The 17,031-nt window shown below is 37.2% G+C and overlaps 1 protein-coding gene across 2 annotated transcripts in view; it reads left to right on the top strand.

Moving 5' to 3' along the window:
- The window catches only part of GALNT1 (polypeptide N-acetylgalactosaminyltransferase 1), an 89,472-nt gene that overhangs the window by 29,317 nt on the left and 43,124 nt on the right, over nt 1–17,031 (top strand). For both annotated transcript variants that reach the window (XM_054638990.2, XM_054638980.2), the window contains exon 3: nt 13,840–14,068. In XM_054638990.2, the coding sequence (XP_054494965.1) occupies nt 13,930–14,068 (139 nt within the window). In that variant the 5' untranslated portion in view covers nt 13,840–13,929. The remainder of the gene's footprint in view (nt 1–13,839; nt 14,069–17,031) is intronic.

Raw genomic sequence — 17,031 nt, 5'->3', positions numbered from 1 at the left:
AAACAGCTCAAGTTGCTACAAGCTTTATACCTTCAAAAATCATTTTGTGTCAAATTAATACACTAGCTGTTTTTTCATGAAGTGCTTGACAGTTTCTGGGGGGGAAAAAAAGCCAAGTAATAAGCACCAAAGTATTGAAGAAATGTAAGTGCTTCACTGAAGTCTGATGCATACTTGCCTTCCTGAATGTTCTGCTGACTTTTTTCCTTATGCAACTATGCAGAAAATTGTTATCATCACACTTATAGGTAACTGGGGACACACGTGAACTCTTCCACAAAATAATCTTTCTGCCTCAAATTGCATATCCCACTCTTCAGACTTCTCTGGACTGCTGTACAGCACAAGTAAAAAATTCTAAATTTTATTTACTCCTTTACCTTACTGATGCATTTTCCATATCATGATATGGCTATTTTATTTAAATTTGTCAAACTAGGATGAAAAGGTACAAGTTAGGCTAGATGAAAAACATGTTTTGGAATTACTAACTTTAAGAGTATAGTCTTGAAGTTTAATGTCTGAGAGAATTGCCAATTTTTTTTCTAAGAAATATTTAAGAAAGAAAAAGAAATATTCAAGAAATAAAATGCAGCAATGCTTGAAAAGCATTTCTTACAGAATAATGAACATTTAGCATTTTCTTTTGAAAATTACCTTGTTTAAATAATTTCCATGGCCTAAGTGAAAACTATTTTTATGAAGTTTTATTGATTTTTGCTTTTTTAGTGCTTTCTCCTATAAATGAACTCAAAGCATGATCAGTTTGTTTTTTTAAAGAAAAAAGTGCAGATTTTTGAAGCTGTTAACAAAATAGGACTTTTATTTCTGTGGCACTCAGTTTCTGTAGTGCTGCTTTTGAGTTTGAATGTAAAGTTTGTATTTTTTTTCAATGAAGTTGAAAGCTCGAAGAAGTATGCGCATGATCAATTAAAATCTCTGTGATTTAGCCTGTATCCACTTTTACAGTTACAGATACCTATTTATTGGATGGGTGGATACTGTGTGCCCCAAGCTTTTTGAATTATATGGGCTGCTTTATATTTCCTAGATAGGTGGGTTCTTCTGTCACTTTCTCCTCCTCTTCTTTTACAGAGAGCAGATTCATTTACAGTAGCAGATCATTTTCCGTCTTGTCTCTACATTACCTGTTATCTTGATTTTTGTTGGGATGGCAGCAAACTAGGAGATGCAGTGTAAGAGCAATGGGCTAGTAGGGGGCATCTGCTTGCAGGGACCTGAATTGGTCATAGCTGCTCCCTGCCAGAGTTAGGGATAGTTTGCTTGCTTGAACAGCAAATGGAAAAAGGCACTGAAAAGGAAAGGGAGAGCAGAACTCTGTGGTAGAAATGTCTCAGTGTGAAACCAGCCCCTTTGCAAGGCTTTGCTCAAAAGTACTGATACCTCTGTGAATTCTCTTGTGATGTCAGCATATAAACCTCTGAAGCTCACCTTAAGTCTAAATTCAAGAGTTTAGGCTCAGTTCCTGTGGAGATACCAGTGCTAGTGCTTAAGACCAAGATTCCACATGGACAAAGATACAGGATTCCAGTCCTGAAGAAGAGCCATTGCAATAACAGTCTGCTTGAAAACTTTTCTAGCAACTTCTCCCTATCAGTTTCTTCTTGTCTTGTCCAGTCTTGAAAGTGTTCTCAAGTTCTGAAGGATTTCCAGGACTCTGCATTTATTATTCTGCCTTTTTAGCTTTTTATATGAGAGTTCTTTTCTTCTTGTTTCCCTCTTCAGTATAGAACCCAAAATTTGGATATTGCCTATTTTAGAAATAAACTTTACATGGAAAAATTGATGAGTCTCATGGTTGAAGAAAATCTCATAGTTATTCTTTTTATACCATGTGTACATTTGCATGGATTAACAATTAAAAAAAAGGACATAAAAGTGTGGTACTTCTCAAATTTTTGTTGCCAGTGATCTCTGAAAAGACAGAATTAAGAAAAACTGCCTCTAAAACGAGTCTAAGAGAGAGAGGGAAGAATGGAGGTGAAGAATCTAATGTATAGTGCAATACTGTGTGTTAATTAAGTACAGAACAGTTGTTAGCAGCAGAAGCTACCTGCTGAGCACACAGCTTTGTGATGTGAGAACAGGCTTAGCTGGGATTGTATACTTAAAAGCTACATTGCCTTTCTCTATAAATACTGCCTTTTTGCTCTCTAGGTAGACTTTATTTTCCTATGGATATAAACCAAAGGAGCACAGTTTTTGGGAGAAACTTTGCAAAAATTTAATGTATCCCAAAATTTGATAGTGCTAGCCTTTCTTATTTTTCTCCATATCTGATCAGTCTTTTCTTTCTAGAGAAAGAGAAACACCCACATGGATTTTTTTTTTGTTTGTTTGTTTGGGGTTTTTTTGTTGTTGTTGTTGCTAGACTTTTGTGGTTGGAGATCTGATGTTTTCTCTGTATTTCAAAAAGTGTTTAGCCCTGCAAACGTGCTGACTTATTTTGGTTAGAATTTGGGTGTTTCCCTAGACATGACAAGGTGTGGTACTTTTCGATTTTTATTTTAAACTATCTGCAGTGGCACTTTTAAAGGAATGGGAGGTAAAACTTGTTAACTTGTTTGAATTCTTTGCTATTCTTCATTCTACTTGCAATATCATTCTTCATTTTACTTGTGGTGGTAGAACCCACCATGTGTTAAGTGATTGTCACCCCTATGTTTTCAAACTTATATCCTAATTCTTCAAGTCTTCACCATTAGTCACACATGTTATTCTTTCAGCAGTTTTTAGCTTAATATCTGCATTTGATTTTTCAGCAAGTTCTGCTGTTACTCTAGGCAGAATTCAGCCAGCTTCTCTATGATATACACTCTATAGCCCCAGCATGTATGATGAATTTTTCTTTACTGTGCTTATTTCAAAGCTTTTCTTCTAAAACACTTTTAAAAATATTTTTCACATATGCTGAAGGGAGAGAAAAAATGTTCTTCAAAGTTATTGGGTATTTTTTCTATTTTCCCTGCTGGATTTTTCATCTATAGTAGAAAGTTTTCAGGATTAGAGGTTTCCTCATTTACTCACAAAAGGATGATTGAATCTATTGACTGCAATTTACTCAATGTTTCCAGAAGTCTCTTCTATAATATTTTTTTTTCTCTGATTAGCTCACTCTGCTTTTCTTTAAATCAAATTCTTGCCCATTGGTGATTCATCCTTAATGATGACTATTTTCCTATGTAATTTTCTGCCATTTTTAAAAGTGTTTGAAGAATTAATGAACAATTTTACTCCACTCTAGGTTGTGGCTTTGATACATACCTAAAAAATAATCAGAAGCTTTATGGAGATTTGATATTTTTGAACATTTGAGACTTAGCTTGAAAGATTTAATAATTTCTTACAACATACAAGGAAGGTGTCACAGATATATTGTATAAGATTTATTCATTTGATTGTTCAGAGCCTGCATAAGTTTTTGTCTATGAAAAATATGTAGCTAGTTTTGTGATGGTGAATTCACCTGACCTTCAAGTAGTGAAGGATTTCTCCTTGAAGTTTGTAATTCTTTCATACTGACACCTGAGTTTCTAGTTTTCTTCTCTTCTAACTTAATAGCAGAATAAAGAGTGAATTTGAGACCCTTTTGTCTGTGCTTATCTCTGTTTTCGAGAAGAATTTGCTTATTTCCTCAAAATACTTCAAAAGCAAATGCTGCATGACATTTTTGAGTTGACATGTGCGGACTGAATATCATAAAATCTGCAGAAAGTTCTATTATTTGACACATTTGTTTGAAGAGCAACCTATTGATAAGTATAGTATCCATTTTAGCTCTGTCTCAGCTGGTAAATTCTGAGTTTGTTGGACTTTTAAAACATTTGTTAAACAAATGTTGAACTTTTAAAACATTTTGGAAGTCAATTTGATTTTCTGAATCGTGCAGAAACATTGTAAAGGAAGACGGAAAATATGAGCATTGAGAATATGAAGCAGCTTACTGTAGTTTTACTTCCACATAGTCTAATCTAGTGCAAAAGAAGATTGCTCACAATACTAAATTTTTTTTCAGAAAGAAATTTAACTTTAAAAAAAGTCCTATCAGGTAGCTTATTCTACTTACTGCTCAACTGACACTTGCCAAGTTATTTAAAATAACTTTTGGAAACGTATGAGTTTTTGATTATTAGCAATCCTTGACTGCTTGCATGCTTTTTTTCTTAGGGAACCTATGCCTTATAAGACCAGGTGATGCTGCTTTTGTCTAGAAGCCTTCACAGTGTTACATCCTGTCACAAGACTGAGAGCCTAAAACATGGGGAGGTGTTTACAGCTTTTCCTTGCAGACAGCTAATAGTGTACTAATAGCCTAATCTCTGCTACTGTGACACTACTCCACTGCAATATAAATTTTGGGTAGTTCAGCTTTTAATTTCTTAAAAGACCATTTAGATCCAACAGGGAGCCTAAAATTACTTAGTTTGGAGCTGTTTCTTCTGAGTAATGGTAAACTTGCACTGTCTGTACCTCACATTACAGATTGTTTTGCTTGAGGAAATGGAGGTCCTCACCTAGAGCACCTGTGTTGATGTGACCTCAATTTTTCTCTAAAAGTCCTGTAGTGTTGGGGTTGAAAGTCCAGCTAACACAGCTCTTCAGGGAGTTATTAAAAAGTGGAGTCAGTTTATAGCTCTGGGATGCTGATTGGCAGGAGTGTTGCTGTGCTGAAAAAGCTAAGTGCTGGGTCACCATCTGTGAGTCTTCCAAAAAGAAAAACTATTCCAGTGGTTCTAGTCCACTTCAGCCTTTCAGGGTGCTGTGAAGGGTAGCAGAAGGCTCAAATAGGTCTTACTGGTGCATCTTCAGCCATTAATTATTGCATGTCAAGGCTTCATGAGCTCAGTGCTTAAATCATCTCTTGCTGCTGTTAACAACAAAAGCTTTTCACTCGTGAATTGCTCATTGTCTTTGTGCTGCCTCTGATACTCCATGATGAAAATACTGCTTGTATTCTCAAGCTGACTGTTTCTCTTAGTCAAGCACCCTCAGTAGCCCTCCCAGAGTGTGCATGCATAGTAGCTATGGTTTGGAAGAGGAATGTTTGCTCTCAGTCAGCATCTGAGGTGTCAGTAACCCAATTTAAGACTGCAGTTGTTTCAGGAGAAGAAATAACTGTCTTTCGGCTTATAAGTCTGCTTTCCAAAAAGGATTGCCTGTTCTGCACCTCTCATGAGAGGCAGTTCTGTGGTTCAGTCTAAGAGGGAAAAGATTTGAATAGCAGTGATTTGAACTTACCTGCCAGGACTGTAACAACAGCCAATAACTTAATGCCCATGCAAACACCTACTTCTCTTTGCTTCAGGGTGTTCTATATATACATGTATTCATTTTCTTATGTGTTGCAGTTAACCTGGGCTAATGAAGTGTAAATATTTGAAGCAGTTCTGTAGAAAGGTGTATAGTTGGTTTTTTTTTTGTTATCAGACTGGCAATATTAAGTAATATATTTTGATTTCTCACTGGACATAATAGAAGTATATTTTAAATTTTTGAGAAGTTGAGAAAATAGGAATGTGTGAAGAATCCCTGAATGAGATGTCTGGTTTTAGATAATTTTTATGCAATCTGTGGAACAATAGAGAAATGAAGTTGTTGCCTCAGACGTTTGAAATCTACTTCAAAGTCGTAGAATAGACATCTAGTGAATCTCAGCTGGTTATATGACAGCAGTAGTCTTTGTACTTTTATTGTGTTCTTAATTTCCAAATTTTAGCTATCCTCTTGAGCTCTTGCAATATTTACAGTGATATTCTGATAGGGAATATTTCATCTCCCTCCTGGATCAATTTATTCCTTTTCTTGCATAGCAAAAATTTCTGTGAATAAAAGAATGTAAATCCAAAATCTGTGCATTGAATTGGTTTGATTTTTTATTATTCGATTAAAATATTGTTCTTCTGGTCCTTTGAAACCTTGCCCACTACAGTTTCTTCCTGCAAGCAAGACAGGGCTTTCATAAAGTCAATCTAAACTGGCCTGATTATGACTGGGAAAAAGTGATTTAAGTGTTTTCAAAGGTTTTCATTTGAGCAGTTGTGTAAATAATCTTTTGTTCCATTCTTAAAAATGCTGTATTGAGGGAATTTGGCATTTTTACAAACTCATTTGAGAAACCATTAAGCACTGATTTGTGAAATTATAAACTGTTTTCAGAAGTTCAGTGACTATAGTTGTTTCTGAAAACTATAGGTACCAAAATAACATTGCATTTTCAATTAACTTTCTTGCATTAACTGTAAGAACTTGTTTTAAAAGCCAAACTTTATAAGAGCCATTTTTTTCAATTCAGAAATATTATTTCCTTACTATGTAGAAGTATTTAGAGCTAATCTTAAAAGTTTAAAGGTTAAGTAAGGACTACTTGAGTAAGAAAGTCCCTTCCTACCTGAAGTATTCTATGATTCTGTGATTCTGAATAAGGAGAATCAGAGGTTCAAGTACACATTCATGTAGTTCCATACAGTTGTAAGCAGTTTGACAGAGTTTTAGTTGGAGTGCATAGCTGTTGTTCCATTTCTGGTATTGCTTTTCTCTGTGATGAGAGATTTTAACCTCACAAGAGCTTCTACTTCTGTAAGTATAATGCATTCTGTTAATTTGTAGGAAAGGAGGCATGAACCAATAGCTTCTGCCTTTGTGTATGAACTTCATCTTTGTTTTTCAGCTGTAGTCAGCCACTTCTATGTTTGTTATTCTGCCTTTATTCCAAGGCCCACTATGTTTAGAAACATAATTGATTTTTTTTTTTTCAAATGGTCAATTAAAAAATTGAGTTATGAATTAAAAAAGTGCTTCTGATGAATTAAAAGTGTAGTCTTCCTACTCAGAGAGAGAAGAATAGAAATTTATTGTGCTGACCTACATTTCTCAGATTTTTCTGAAGTGCAGGTTTGCTTTTAATGAATTGTTTTCAGACTAGTATGATCTGCTTTCTCTCATCACCTCCTCAGAACCTACTTGCTGAATTGTACTGAACAGATGAATAATAAAACCTTTCAAAATCCATCAAATGAGCATAGCCCCATGAAATATTCTTCTCTTATATTAACTTCTGAGAAGAAGACTACTGGCATCCTAAAACTCTTTAGTATTATTTTTGCCTGTTGAAGTTTACCGGATGCATTTGTGTTACTATGAAAAAGATAAAGAATAATCTGTTTTCCACAGGTGATGGGCTGACCTAATTTAAATGGTTTTTTATCACTTGCTTTCATAGCATTGAAAGGTAATGCTTTGTTTATCCTCAAATCAACCTGTTTACTGATGTTCTGATGGTAATGAGATCTCTGCAAACATGCACCAGAACCAATTTAGAGCATGGGCCAGTAAAAAAGAAAAAAAAAACAAAAACAAAACAAAACACATCAGCACAGCATGAAAAGTAATTCTGGAACCTGATTGTAGTGTTGGCATCACTTCTGGTTTCAAATATATTGGACTCACTAATAGTTCAGAGATACAGAGCTGTAGACAATGCTCACAACAATTTGTGTTGGCTCAATTTTTTAGAAATTTGCTCAAAAATCCATACACATGCCTAATATGTTACCTTACAGTATGCCAGTTTTTCTCCCTCATTATTAAGTAGACTGAGAAGCTGAAAATTCAGTTTTGTGTAGGCCATCAATCTTTCCTTAGCTGCTGTTCAGTTAATCATTTTCCATTTGGTATAAATTGATATTAATAGCTTAAACATAGTAAATGTTGTGTCAGGATTTTGATGAGCCCTTATTTTGTGCCAGCTTCTGTTTGTTCATATCTGAAATTCTGGAAAACAAAATTTACATCAGCTTTGTCTGGTTACGTGCTGTATCCAGTGTAGAATCCTGATTTAGCTGAATAACAGCAATGAAATCCTTTGTCAAGTCTGCCACAAAGTTGTATTGAAGACTGATCACTAGTATAAACACAGATAAAGTTGATCCAAAGACAAAAATGACTGAGTATTTGTGTGCCATACTGAAAAAGAGTAGGTTTTCTTTCCCATGCCAACTGTGTTTGTAAAAGAGGTTGTTAAGTGAAACAATGTTCTTTATATGAGCAGTAATTTTAAAGATGACCTTTTCCTGTTGTGTCAAATATATCATGGATTTTGTCACGGGGAAGAAAAATTCACTTGACCTTCAGAAATAACAAGACTTGAATGTACCCATTTTTCCTCTTTTCGCTTTATTCTTGATAAAGTACAACCTTTGTTCCTACCTTTTCCATGGTGCTTTTAATACTCCTTTTTCTTCCATAGTATAAGGGTTTTGTAATCTATAATCCAGTATTTTGAAGGAATGAAAAATACTTGGTTTTGAAAAAATCTTCAATTCTATTACGTTACTCTGTAGGTAAATGCAATTATTAAGTCTATGCATTTGAGGATTTATTTCTGTGGTTGCTAGGCTGGTTTGTAGATGCAGTTGACTTTCTTTGCCATAAGAACACACTGCTGATTAATTTTGAATTTGCTCTTGGGCTCCAAGGATTTCTTCCTGCAGAGCAGCTTCCTAGCATGGTAGTACCCAGCCTATATAGATAATACTCATAGAATCATAAGATGGTTTGAGTGGGAAGGAACTTAAAAGGTCATATTCTAGTTCCAAGCCCCTGCCATGGGCAGGGATGCCACCAGCTAGATCAGGTTGCTCAGGGCCTTATCCAACGTGACCTTTAAGAACAGGAATTTGTACTTTTAGTTACTGAATATTTGAGGTTTTAACCTGCCTGTTTTTCTAGCCTTTGAATGTCCCTTGAATTGGCCATCAGAACCATTCCTGCATGTTGTTTCAGGGTATTGCCTGCATGCTCCAGCCCAGCTGGGTGTCACCAGCAACCTTGCTGAGCGTGCTTTCAGTCCTGTCCCTCAGCTCCTCAGTAAAGGCACTAGCAAGCGTCAGCTCCAGCTTTGGCCTCAGAGAGCCATTGCCAGTGGTTGTCTGTCAACTGAACTTTGTATGGGGGGTCAGAACCCTGGTGGTCCAGCTAGCAGTCCACCCCCTGATAACCCACTTCTTTAGATTAAATCTCACTAAGTTCTGAAAAAGTACTCTGGAAGACTGTCACAGTCCCTGTTGAAGTTAATGCAAACACCATTCACTGCTCTTCCCTTGTTCACCAAACCAATGCTCTCCTTGAAGCGAGTTGCCAAATTGTTCAAGTATGGTATGGCTTTGATGTATCTGTACTGCCTGTTTCCCTTTTAGTTTTTGTGTTGTGCTGATCTGGTTGGGATTGGGTTTGCTTTATTTTGTTGTTTGTTTTTTTGGTTTGTTTTGGGGTTTTGTGTGTTTGTATGTAGGATTTCTTACATAGTCTTTTCAAGGACTGAAGTGAGACTGACTTAGCAGATGGTTCTCCAGAATCTCCTTTCCTACTTGATGATAACTTTTTTCCTAATCTTGAGGACTGGGAATCTCTGGGTCACCATTTCAGACATTTCACAGGTGATACAGAATGGCCCTGCAGTAAGATCACCCTGCTCCTTCAGCACCCTCCATGCCACCTTTCTGGTGCCATGGAAGAGATCCCTGACCTAATCTGTCCCCTGCCTATGAAGTTTCACTCTTGCAGACTCTGCCTCCAATAACAAAGGGACTGAAAAAGGCATTGAGTATCTTAACCTTTGCATGCTGAGCACTGGATCTGCATTTTTCTCAGCCTTTTTTAAATTTTTTTTTTTTTTTTTGCTATCCTTAAAGTGCCGTTCTTGTTGCTGCTTTTTGGTTTGTTCCAACTTGTACTCCTGAATTATATGAGAACCTCCTCATGTGCTCAGGAAATGTAACTCAGGCTTATTCATCAGTCTTTCAACAGCATCCAGGCAGTATAATTGTTGTGGAAGGGCACATCTGCAGACTTTCCTTCTGTTGCCACAATTTCCTGGGTTTGTCTCTCTCAGCCTCCATTTTTGGGAGTTTCCATCCACTTATCCTTTGAGTGCAATGCTTAGCTGTCTCTTCTTTTTTTTTGCATCATGGGGCACAGACTCGTGGCACTTCAAGGTCTCTGTGGAGATGCATCCATCCATCCTTGCTCACTTTGCTCCTTAGCCTCTTCCACTGAAGAAGCAGCACTCAGGCAGAGCGTTCCTCCCGTGGCTGAGGCCACCACCACCTTCCAGCAGCAGAGGGAGGAACCAAGCTCTGGGTGGCAGAGCTCTCTTCCCAGAGCTCTGGGTCAAGGCTCTGGTATGCTAAGAGCAGTTGCGTCATCTGAGTTTCTGGGCCCCTCTGCTTCACTGCTCTGCTGGGGAAGCAGATGGGGGAGTGCTGTCATAAAAGCAGTGGTAAAAACGCAGTGTAATTCATGAGATGATAGACTGCCCAAGGGAATGAGAGCCTTCATCTAAAGGTACAGGGAAGGACCTTATCAATGGAAAACTGTGTGTTGAACTTTTGTATCACTGTCTTTTCATCGCTTCCCCAAACCCTCAAAGGGTTCACAAAGTGTCTTTTTGACATTTCACTGAACTGACAAAGGAATTTGCTTTTGTTAGAGGCAGATATACTTCCAGGCTATACATTCCAAAGCACTTGATATAAAGCAGCAAGTCTAGATTGTGGTTCTCCTGTGTCTTGCTAATTTGAGGACCCCAAAGCACTGTGCTCTTGTGGGTTTTACACTGTTTTACAGTCTTATGTCTCACAAGTCTGAACTTCAAGAAGTGTGAAATTAAAATAATTGGTAGAGTTTTCTTTCAAAACATGTATTTTATTAGCATTTGTGTTCTTTAAGAACAAGCAGGGTGGTGGTGTGACTTCATTCTTTGCCAAATCATTTCTATGGTGTCCGGGTTGGACCAGAAGAAACCTATTGTATGAAGAGTTTAAGGGCAGTCATGCACTATGTCAGACAAATTTTGTCTGTATACAGTATTTGTTTCTGCCAGTGGTTGATGTGCATATCTAGGACAGAGAATAAGGGAAACTGGAATGATACTTCCTTGCTGTACTCTCCTGAGTGACTTGAAGTTCAGTCAGTGACAGGCCAAAGTAGGGGTGAGGACTTGGTATTTATTATTTGATGGAGAGACTTGCAGTGCTGGCAGGGGATGGTGGCAGGCAGCTCCCCAGGATGACTGCACGCTGTAGGGAATAAATTCCTTTTCTGGATTTTAACCTCTTGCTGCTAAATTCACTTGATTTCTGCCAATATAAGAAGTAAAAGGTAACAGTTGATCTCTATTTACCATCTCCATACAGCTTTTGATTTTATAGACCTACTACTTGATTTAGGTTACATCTTTTCCAGCCAGGAAAAATGGTACTTTCGTCTTATAATAAAGCTGCTCTTTGTTGTATTCATCCTTTTGCACTTCTCACTTGTTCCTTCTAATCCTCCTATATCCTTTTTGAAATGATAAGACTGGATGTTCATACAGCACTCAAGATGAAAGAGCACGTACTGTGTAATGGAGTAGTGATGGTTTGGTTTGTATTTTCTACGTAGTAGTCTGTAACAAATTTATTTTTCTTTCAGTGCTGCTGATGGTTTTACAGAATTTCATTTTACAGAATTTTTTAAAAAAATCCCAAGATTTTTTTAATAGATAGGAGGATAGAGTTCAGGTCTATCCCCCTATCTATTAAAAAAAAAAACCACTGGAAAAAAAACAACCAAAAAACTTCCAACCAAACAACCCCTGGGATTTTTTCATAATGTATGTCACTTAATGTTTCCTTGTGGTCATTTCATCTGTTACTTTATCATCAGGTTGTTAGTTACAGATACTTCTGCAGTTCCTAATTTTTTACAGTCATTCCTGTACAACAAAACTATATAGATGCAAGCTAAGATCCCAAAAATAATTAATTCTTGGCATTTGATATGCACCTATGCAGGAAGCAGAGGATTGTCCACCCTTCTAGCCTTGTACAAGTGGAAGGTCACAGGCTCCTATGCTGCTGTGCCATCCAGAGCTGTGTGACTTCAATGTAAAGGAGTGCAGGGAGATAGGAATGTGTCTGCTGCCAATAAGAAGAAATAAACTGTATTTAGTAAGGGATGTGATCTTTTCCCTTAAGAAGGGTGGGGGGAGGAAGGGGTCAAATTATGGCAATGAAATAGTAAAGGAAATGCAGTCTTAACAATGCAGGCCTTTAATGAGGTTTTTGTGTAGTCACAACTGATGTGCTTTAACCCCAGCTGGCATCCAAGCCCCAAGCAGCAGCTACTCACTCACTCCCCACCACCCCAATGGGATGGAAGAGAGAATGGGAGGAATAAAAATGAAAAATGAGTTGAGTTAAAGCAAGAGCTGCACAAACAAGTAAAACAAAACAAGGAGTTTATTCACCATTACCCATGGACAAGCAGATGTTCAGCCATCCCCAGGAGAGCAGGGCTCCATCACATGCAGCAATTGCTTGGGAAAACAAAAGCCATCACACCAAACATCCCCTCCTTCATTTTTCTTGCCCCAGCTTTATATACTGAGCTTTATATGATATGGAATATCTTTTGAGTCAGTTGAGGTCAGCTGTCCCTGCTGTGTTCCCTTCCAGTTTCTTGTGCACCCCCAGCCTCCTCACTGGTGGGATGGGGTGAAAAGCAGAAAAGGCCTCAACAGTGTGTAAGCACTGATTAGCAGTGACAAAAACATCCCTGAATTATCAACGCTGTTTCCAGCACAAATACAAAACATGGCCTCTACTGGTCACAGTGAAGGAAATTACACCAGTCCAAACCAGCACAAACTCTTGTGATTAAAGTTCTCTTTTCAATAGATTCTTCAGTTTTCACTGAAAGTATGTAAGAAAAATTTAATGTATGTAATTTGTAAAATCCTAGCATGTCTTTAAAGTCTCCTTATTTTATTCCCTTCATTTTCTATGTCAAGAGTGTCTGCAATTCTGGTTTTAACTGGTATTCTGTTCCCACTGCTAAACATTGCAGGAGTACTTTGAGTTGAAATATGTCAGTAGTGGTTAAAAAAAAAATTAAAAATTAAACCCTCCGTATTTTAGTGTGAGGAAGCTCAAAGCTGTTCTTGATTCTGCCCTACTAGTCAAGGAAATATGCAGTCTTTGTAACAAAATCTGTAATTTGAGTAGGGCAAAAGAGAATTTCAAAGGTTGGCATTCTAAAATTGTAATGTATACACATTAAAAAATATAGAGAGGTTTGCTCTATAATCAAACATTAAGCTAATAAAGGCATAAAGTATCAGACTTGCTAACTTTGGCTTTGAACACCTAGTAAATGATCCTGGTGGCTTATGGGTATACTTTGTTAACCTTGCCTACTGTTTTTTTTTTTACCAAAAGGAATGTTTGGTTTTGGTTTGCTGGAAGTGCAAAGCATTTGTCTTTGTGATGCTTTTGTAATAGGCAATTAGACCCTGTGTAAAATCCTGGCACTTGTAGGCCAGCATTCCTAGTGATGGACCCAGAATGTCAGTGTGTGCTGCATGGGAGAAGCATGAGAAATATTAGCCATGGGATTCATACAGTAGAGAGTGATACCCTACTTCCCAAGATGTTCCTGGTTTTCATTCATTTGGGTTGGCCTGGTTTCCAGAGGATCCAGAGAGTTTCTTCTCATGCCGTTAGATGTGCCTACCTTCTTTTCCAGTGGCTCAGCAGAGGACTCTGTTTTGGTCACTCATTTTGATGTTTCAGGTGATGAATGTTAGCATCATAAAGGATTGGAATAATGCTGCTATAACTGACCCCATTCCCTTATCTCACTGAAATGCATAGGACATTAATTTTCTTGCATATATCATAAGAGAACTAAATTCTTACCTTTAAAATTGAGCTAAAATTTCTGCTTTTAGCATCTCAGGAAAATGCTGTGACTTCTTTTTCTTTTTCTTTTTTTTTCCAGATATAGAACGTGGTCTCTCAAACTGGATTAAAAAAAACTGTTGATATTTTTATTTATACTTTTTTATTTTTGTATTTGACTTAAAGTGCCATGAAAAAATTTGCATATTGCAAGGTGGTGCTTGCCACCTCTTTGGTTTGGGTCCTTCTGGATATGTTTCTGTTGCTGTACTTCAGTGAATGCAATAAATGTGATGAGAAAAAGGAACGAGGCCTGCCAGCTGGAGATGGTAAGTTTTCTGTCTAATTATTCTTTAAAATATGCTCCTTTAAAATTGCACTCTTTTTAAAGATTTGGGATTTTTTTTTCCTCAACAATGTAGCATTGTGGCAGCATTTAGGAGTCACACAATCTTCTGTGTTTCTTTGAATGACTAGAGAATAATAACAATCTTGCCTGAGCTGTATGTTGCTTAAACTTAAAACACTTAGGGTGTAGAATTTTAAGCACTAATGTATATGAAATATCCCTAAAAAAACCATGCAACAAGAAGTGCAGAAATCTAAGCCATGTTAATGCAGTCTAAAGCATATTTTAAGTTTCCATGAGTGAGGAAGCAAAGGCACTATTAACTTCATTAGTTAGACCTGCTAGTAAAACAAACCAAACCAAGCTCACTTGTCTGCCTGCCCCTGCAAAAAAAGGCTCCAACCAACCAAACTGAAAAACACCCCCTGCCCCACAACCCACCTAACCCTAAATTTGGACAAAGACCTTAGCAATAAGGCACAGTTAATATTGTAATGAAAAGGTTTATGATAGTAGTATGAACTTGGATGTAAAAGTGACAAATATGAGCACATTCTTATTGAGATAACTTTCAAGTGAGAGCTGTATTATTCAATACTAAAGGTTTTCAGATAAACTTTCAGTTTTGTTATTGCCATCTTAAGTTTTTGAGTACCAATTAGAGAAGCTGAGTGTGGGGTTGTTTTGTTTTGGGCTTTTTTGAGAACACTACTATTGATGATGCCAACCTTATTTTTAGCAAGTTAGCGTAGTTGATCACATGGGAGAAAGGATTGGTGCAGGGAGATTTCTCATCCCTGCAATGTCTCAGTATATGCATTTAGAACTGCAGGCACCTGCCACCTCCAGTTTGTTTGTGAAGCATCTAATTCTGTAGTTTGGAGTCTCTCCCTCTGAAAAGGCTGTGTCTGTGTTTCACTGCTGATGTTGGAAACCTTTTGAGTGATGCTAATTGCTAAGTCCAATCGGTTAATTGCACTCAAGGTTATTGCTTTCCATCACAAGAAACTTTTTCACCTGTTGAAATCAGGTGTGAACCTTGACCTTCCTGGGAAATTTTCAGAAGTATTTTCAGAATAATGTTGCTCTGTTACAGAGTAACACTGGGGAGATATTTAAGAAGTGTCAGATTTGGTTTACTTGGTTTTTTTCCCTGTGATGAAAACAAGCCAATAAATCTCCACAGAGAGCACTGTATGGAATGTAGAATTTCCGTGCTCAGCACCTCTGGACTCCTGGTTTCACAACTGCATGTGAACATGTCAAAGGGGTTCTAATCCACCTGAATTTTGCAGAACTAACTTAAATTTTTCATTGCTGGCATTGCATTTTTTGAGTGTCTTTTTCAGTAAAAGGAGAGCAAAGTGGCAAGAAAATTAATGAGGCTCATGTAGAAAGTATGTCTTCTACAGGAACTCAGTCTTTTTTTGAACTTTTTTTTTCCTTTTTTTTTTTTTTTCCTCTAGAAGTTTGGAAATTCTTACGTGGTAAGACAGTAACTGATGTGTTGTTATGTAGGAATAGATCTAATTTTTGGCTTCCCATAAAGCAGATAACTTATGCCAGAAAACAGCAGGTGAAGTCAATATCTATCAGCTTACTGTGATATATTGATAATGTTGAAATTTCAGATGACTTTACATATGAAGTCATTGGGGGAACCTTCAGGTGAGGGAAAGTCTTCAGTTTTGACATATTAGTATTATGACTTTCCCTATGCAACACTAATTTTACTTAGTTGAGTACAGCCTTCATTCTGACCTTTACCCAAACCTGTGTGTTAAAATTCTTGATATATTTTTAAGATCTTATAGTTGGCTGGTAAACAAACAAACCTTTGTACATTTTCTTGTTTGGGGGGGTGGGAGTTTTTCTGGGTTTTTTGTTTTTGTTTTTTTTTTGGTTGGGGTTTTTTTTTAATGGCTGATTTGTAGTAAGGTGCAGGAATAGGTCTGCTAGAAACCTTGTTTGACCCTGTGACATTTCCTTTTAACCAAGCTGCATGCCTGGTCATAGATATTTTCACTTGTTCCAGTAGTTTACTGATTTGGAATCTCTACTGGGTTTACTCCTGCTCAGAGTGCCTGGAGTCATCTCAGATAACATTGAGGCTATTTTGTTTGTGAAGCTTTTATCAAAATCTGCTTTTTCACTTCACTTTTTCCTCTGTTTTTAATTTCCATAATTGAATTAGTTTCCTTGATTCAGCATAAATTATGCTAGTGTTCTGAATTTAATATCCTCTTGTCCATGTCACTCTGCTTTATCTTTGCAATTCATGGAAGAATTCCATGGCATTTGATGAACTTACTCAACATAGGAGTAAGTTTTTCTGAAGAGTTTATATTTATTTCAGATTGTGCTTGTCCAGTTGGAAAAATCATTCTTTAGTTATTTCAGCAGGAGCAAAGGATTTTGAGGACAACTTTGGACAGTTTGGGCTTTCATGAAGTTTGAAGGATGTTTTCCATGGGTCTTTAATACAGAAAATGGAAGGATTTTCTTTTTATAGAATTAGGCAAGAGCCATAGCCAAAATTGTCTTTGGGCTCTTTCTCATTGGTATTGATGGCATAAGATACCACCATGTTAAATCAGGAATTTCAGGTTATGTGTCTAATATTGGATTTTAAGTTATACTGCTGTAATATTTTTACAATTACTCAAAATAAGGAATAATAAAGGAATGTGCAACTGTGGAAAACTTAGTGTACATGGTTATAGGGAACTGTAAGGTGCATAAGATAGAAGCCTTGGTGTCTGCTCTGACAGAGATTAAATGCTTGGAGTTGAAATGACACAGGTGTGGAGTTGAGGGGCCAAAAGGCGAGGTAGAAAAGGGACAGGCCACGAGCCAGGTAGGAGGACAGCTGAGGTGGAGGTGCCTTGGGAAAGGGGCCTGGCATGAGGTCTGGAGAGTACAAGACTGAGTAACTAAGGTTAT

The sequence above is a fragment of the Agelaius phoeniceus genome, chromosome 1 (assembly GCF_051311805.1).
Source record: "Agelaius phoeniceus isolate bAgePho1 chromosome 1, bAgePho1.hap1, whole genome shotgun sequence".
Taxonomy (NCBI): domain Eukaryota; kingdom Metazoa; phylum Chordata; class Aves; order Passeriformes; family Icteridae; genus Agelaius; species Agelaius phoeniceus.
Note: the sequence above shows the minus strand (reverse complement) of the source record. Positions and strands in the feature narration are given on the sequence as shown.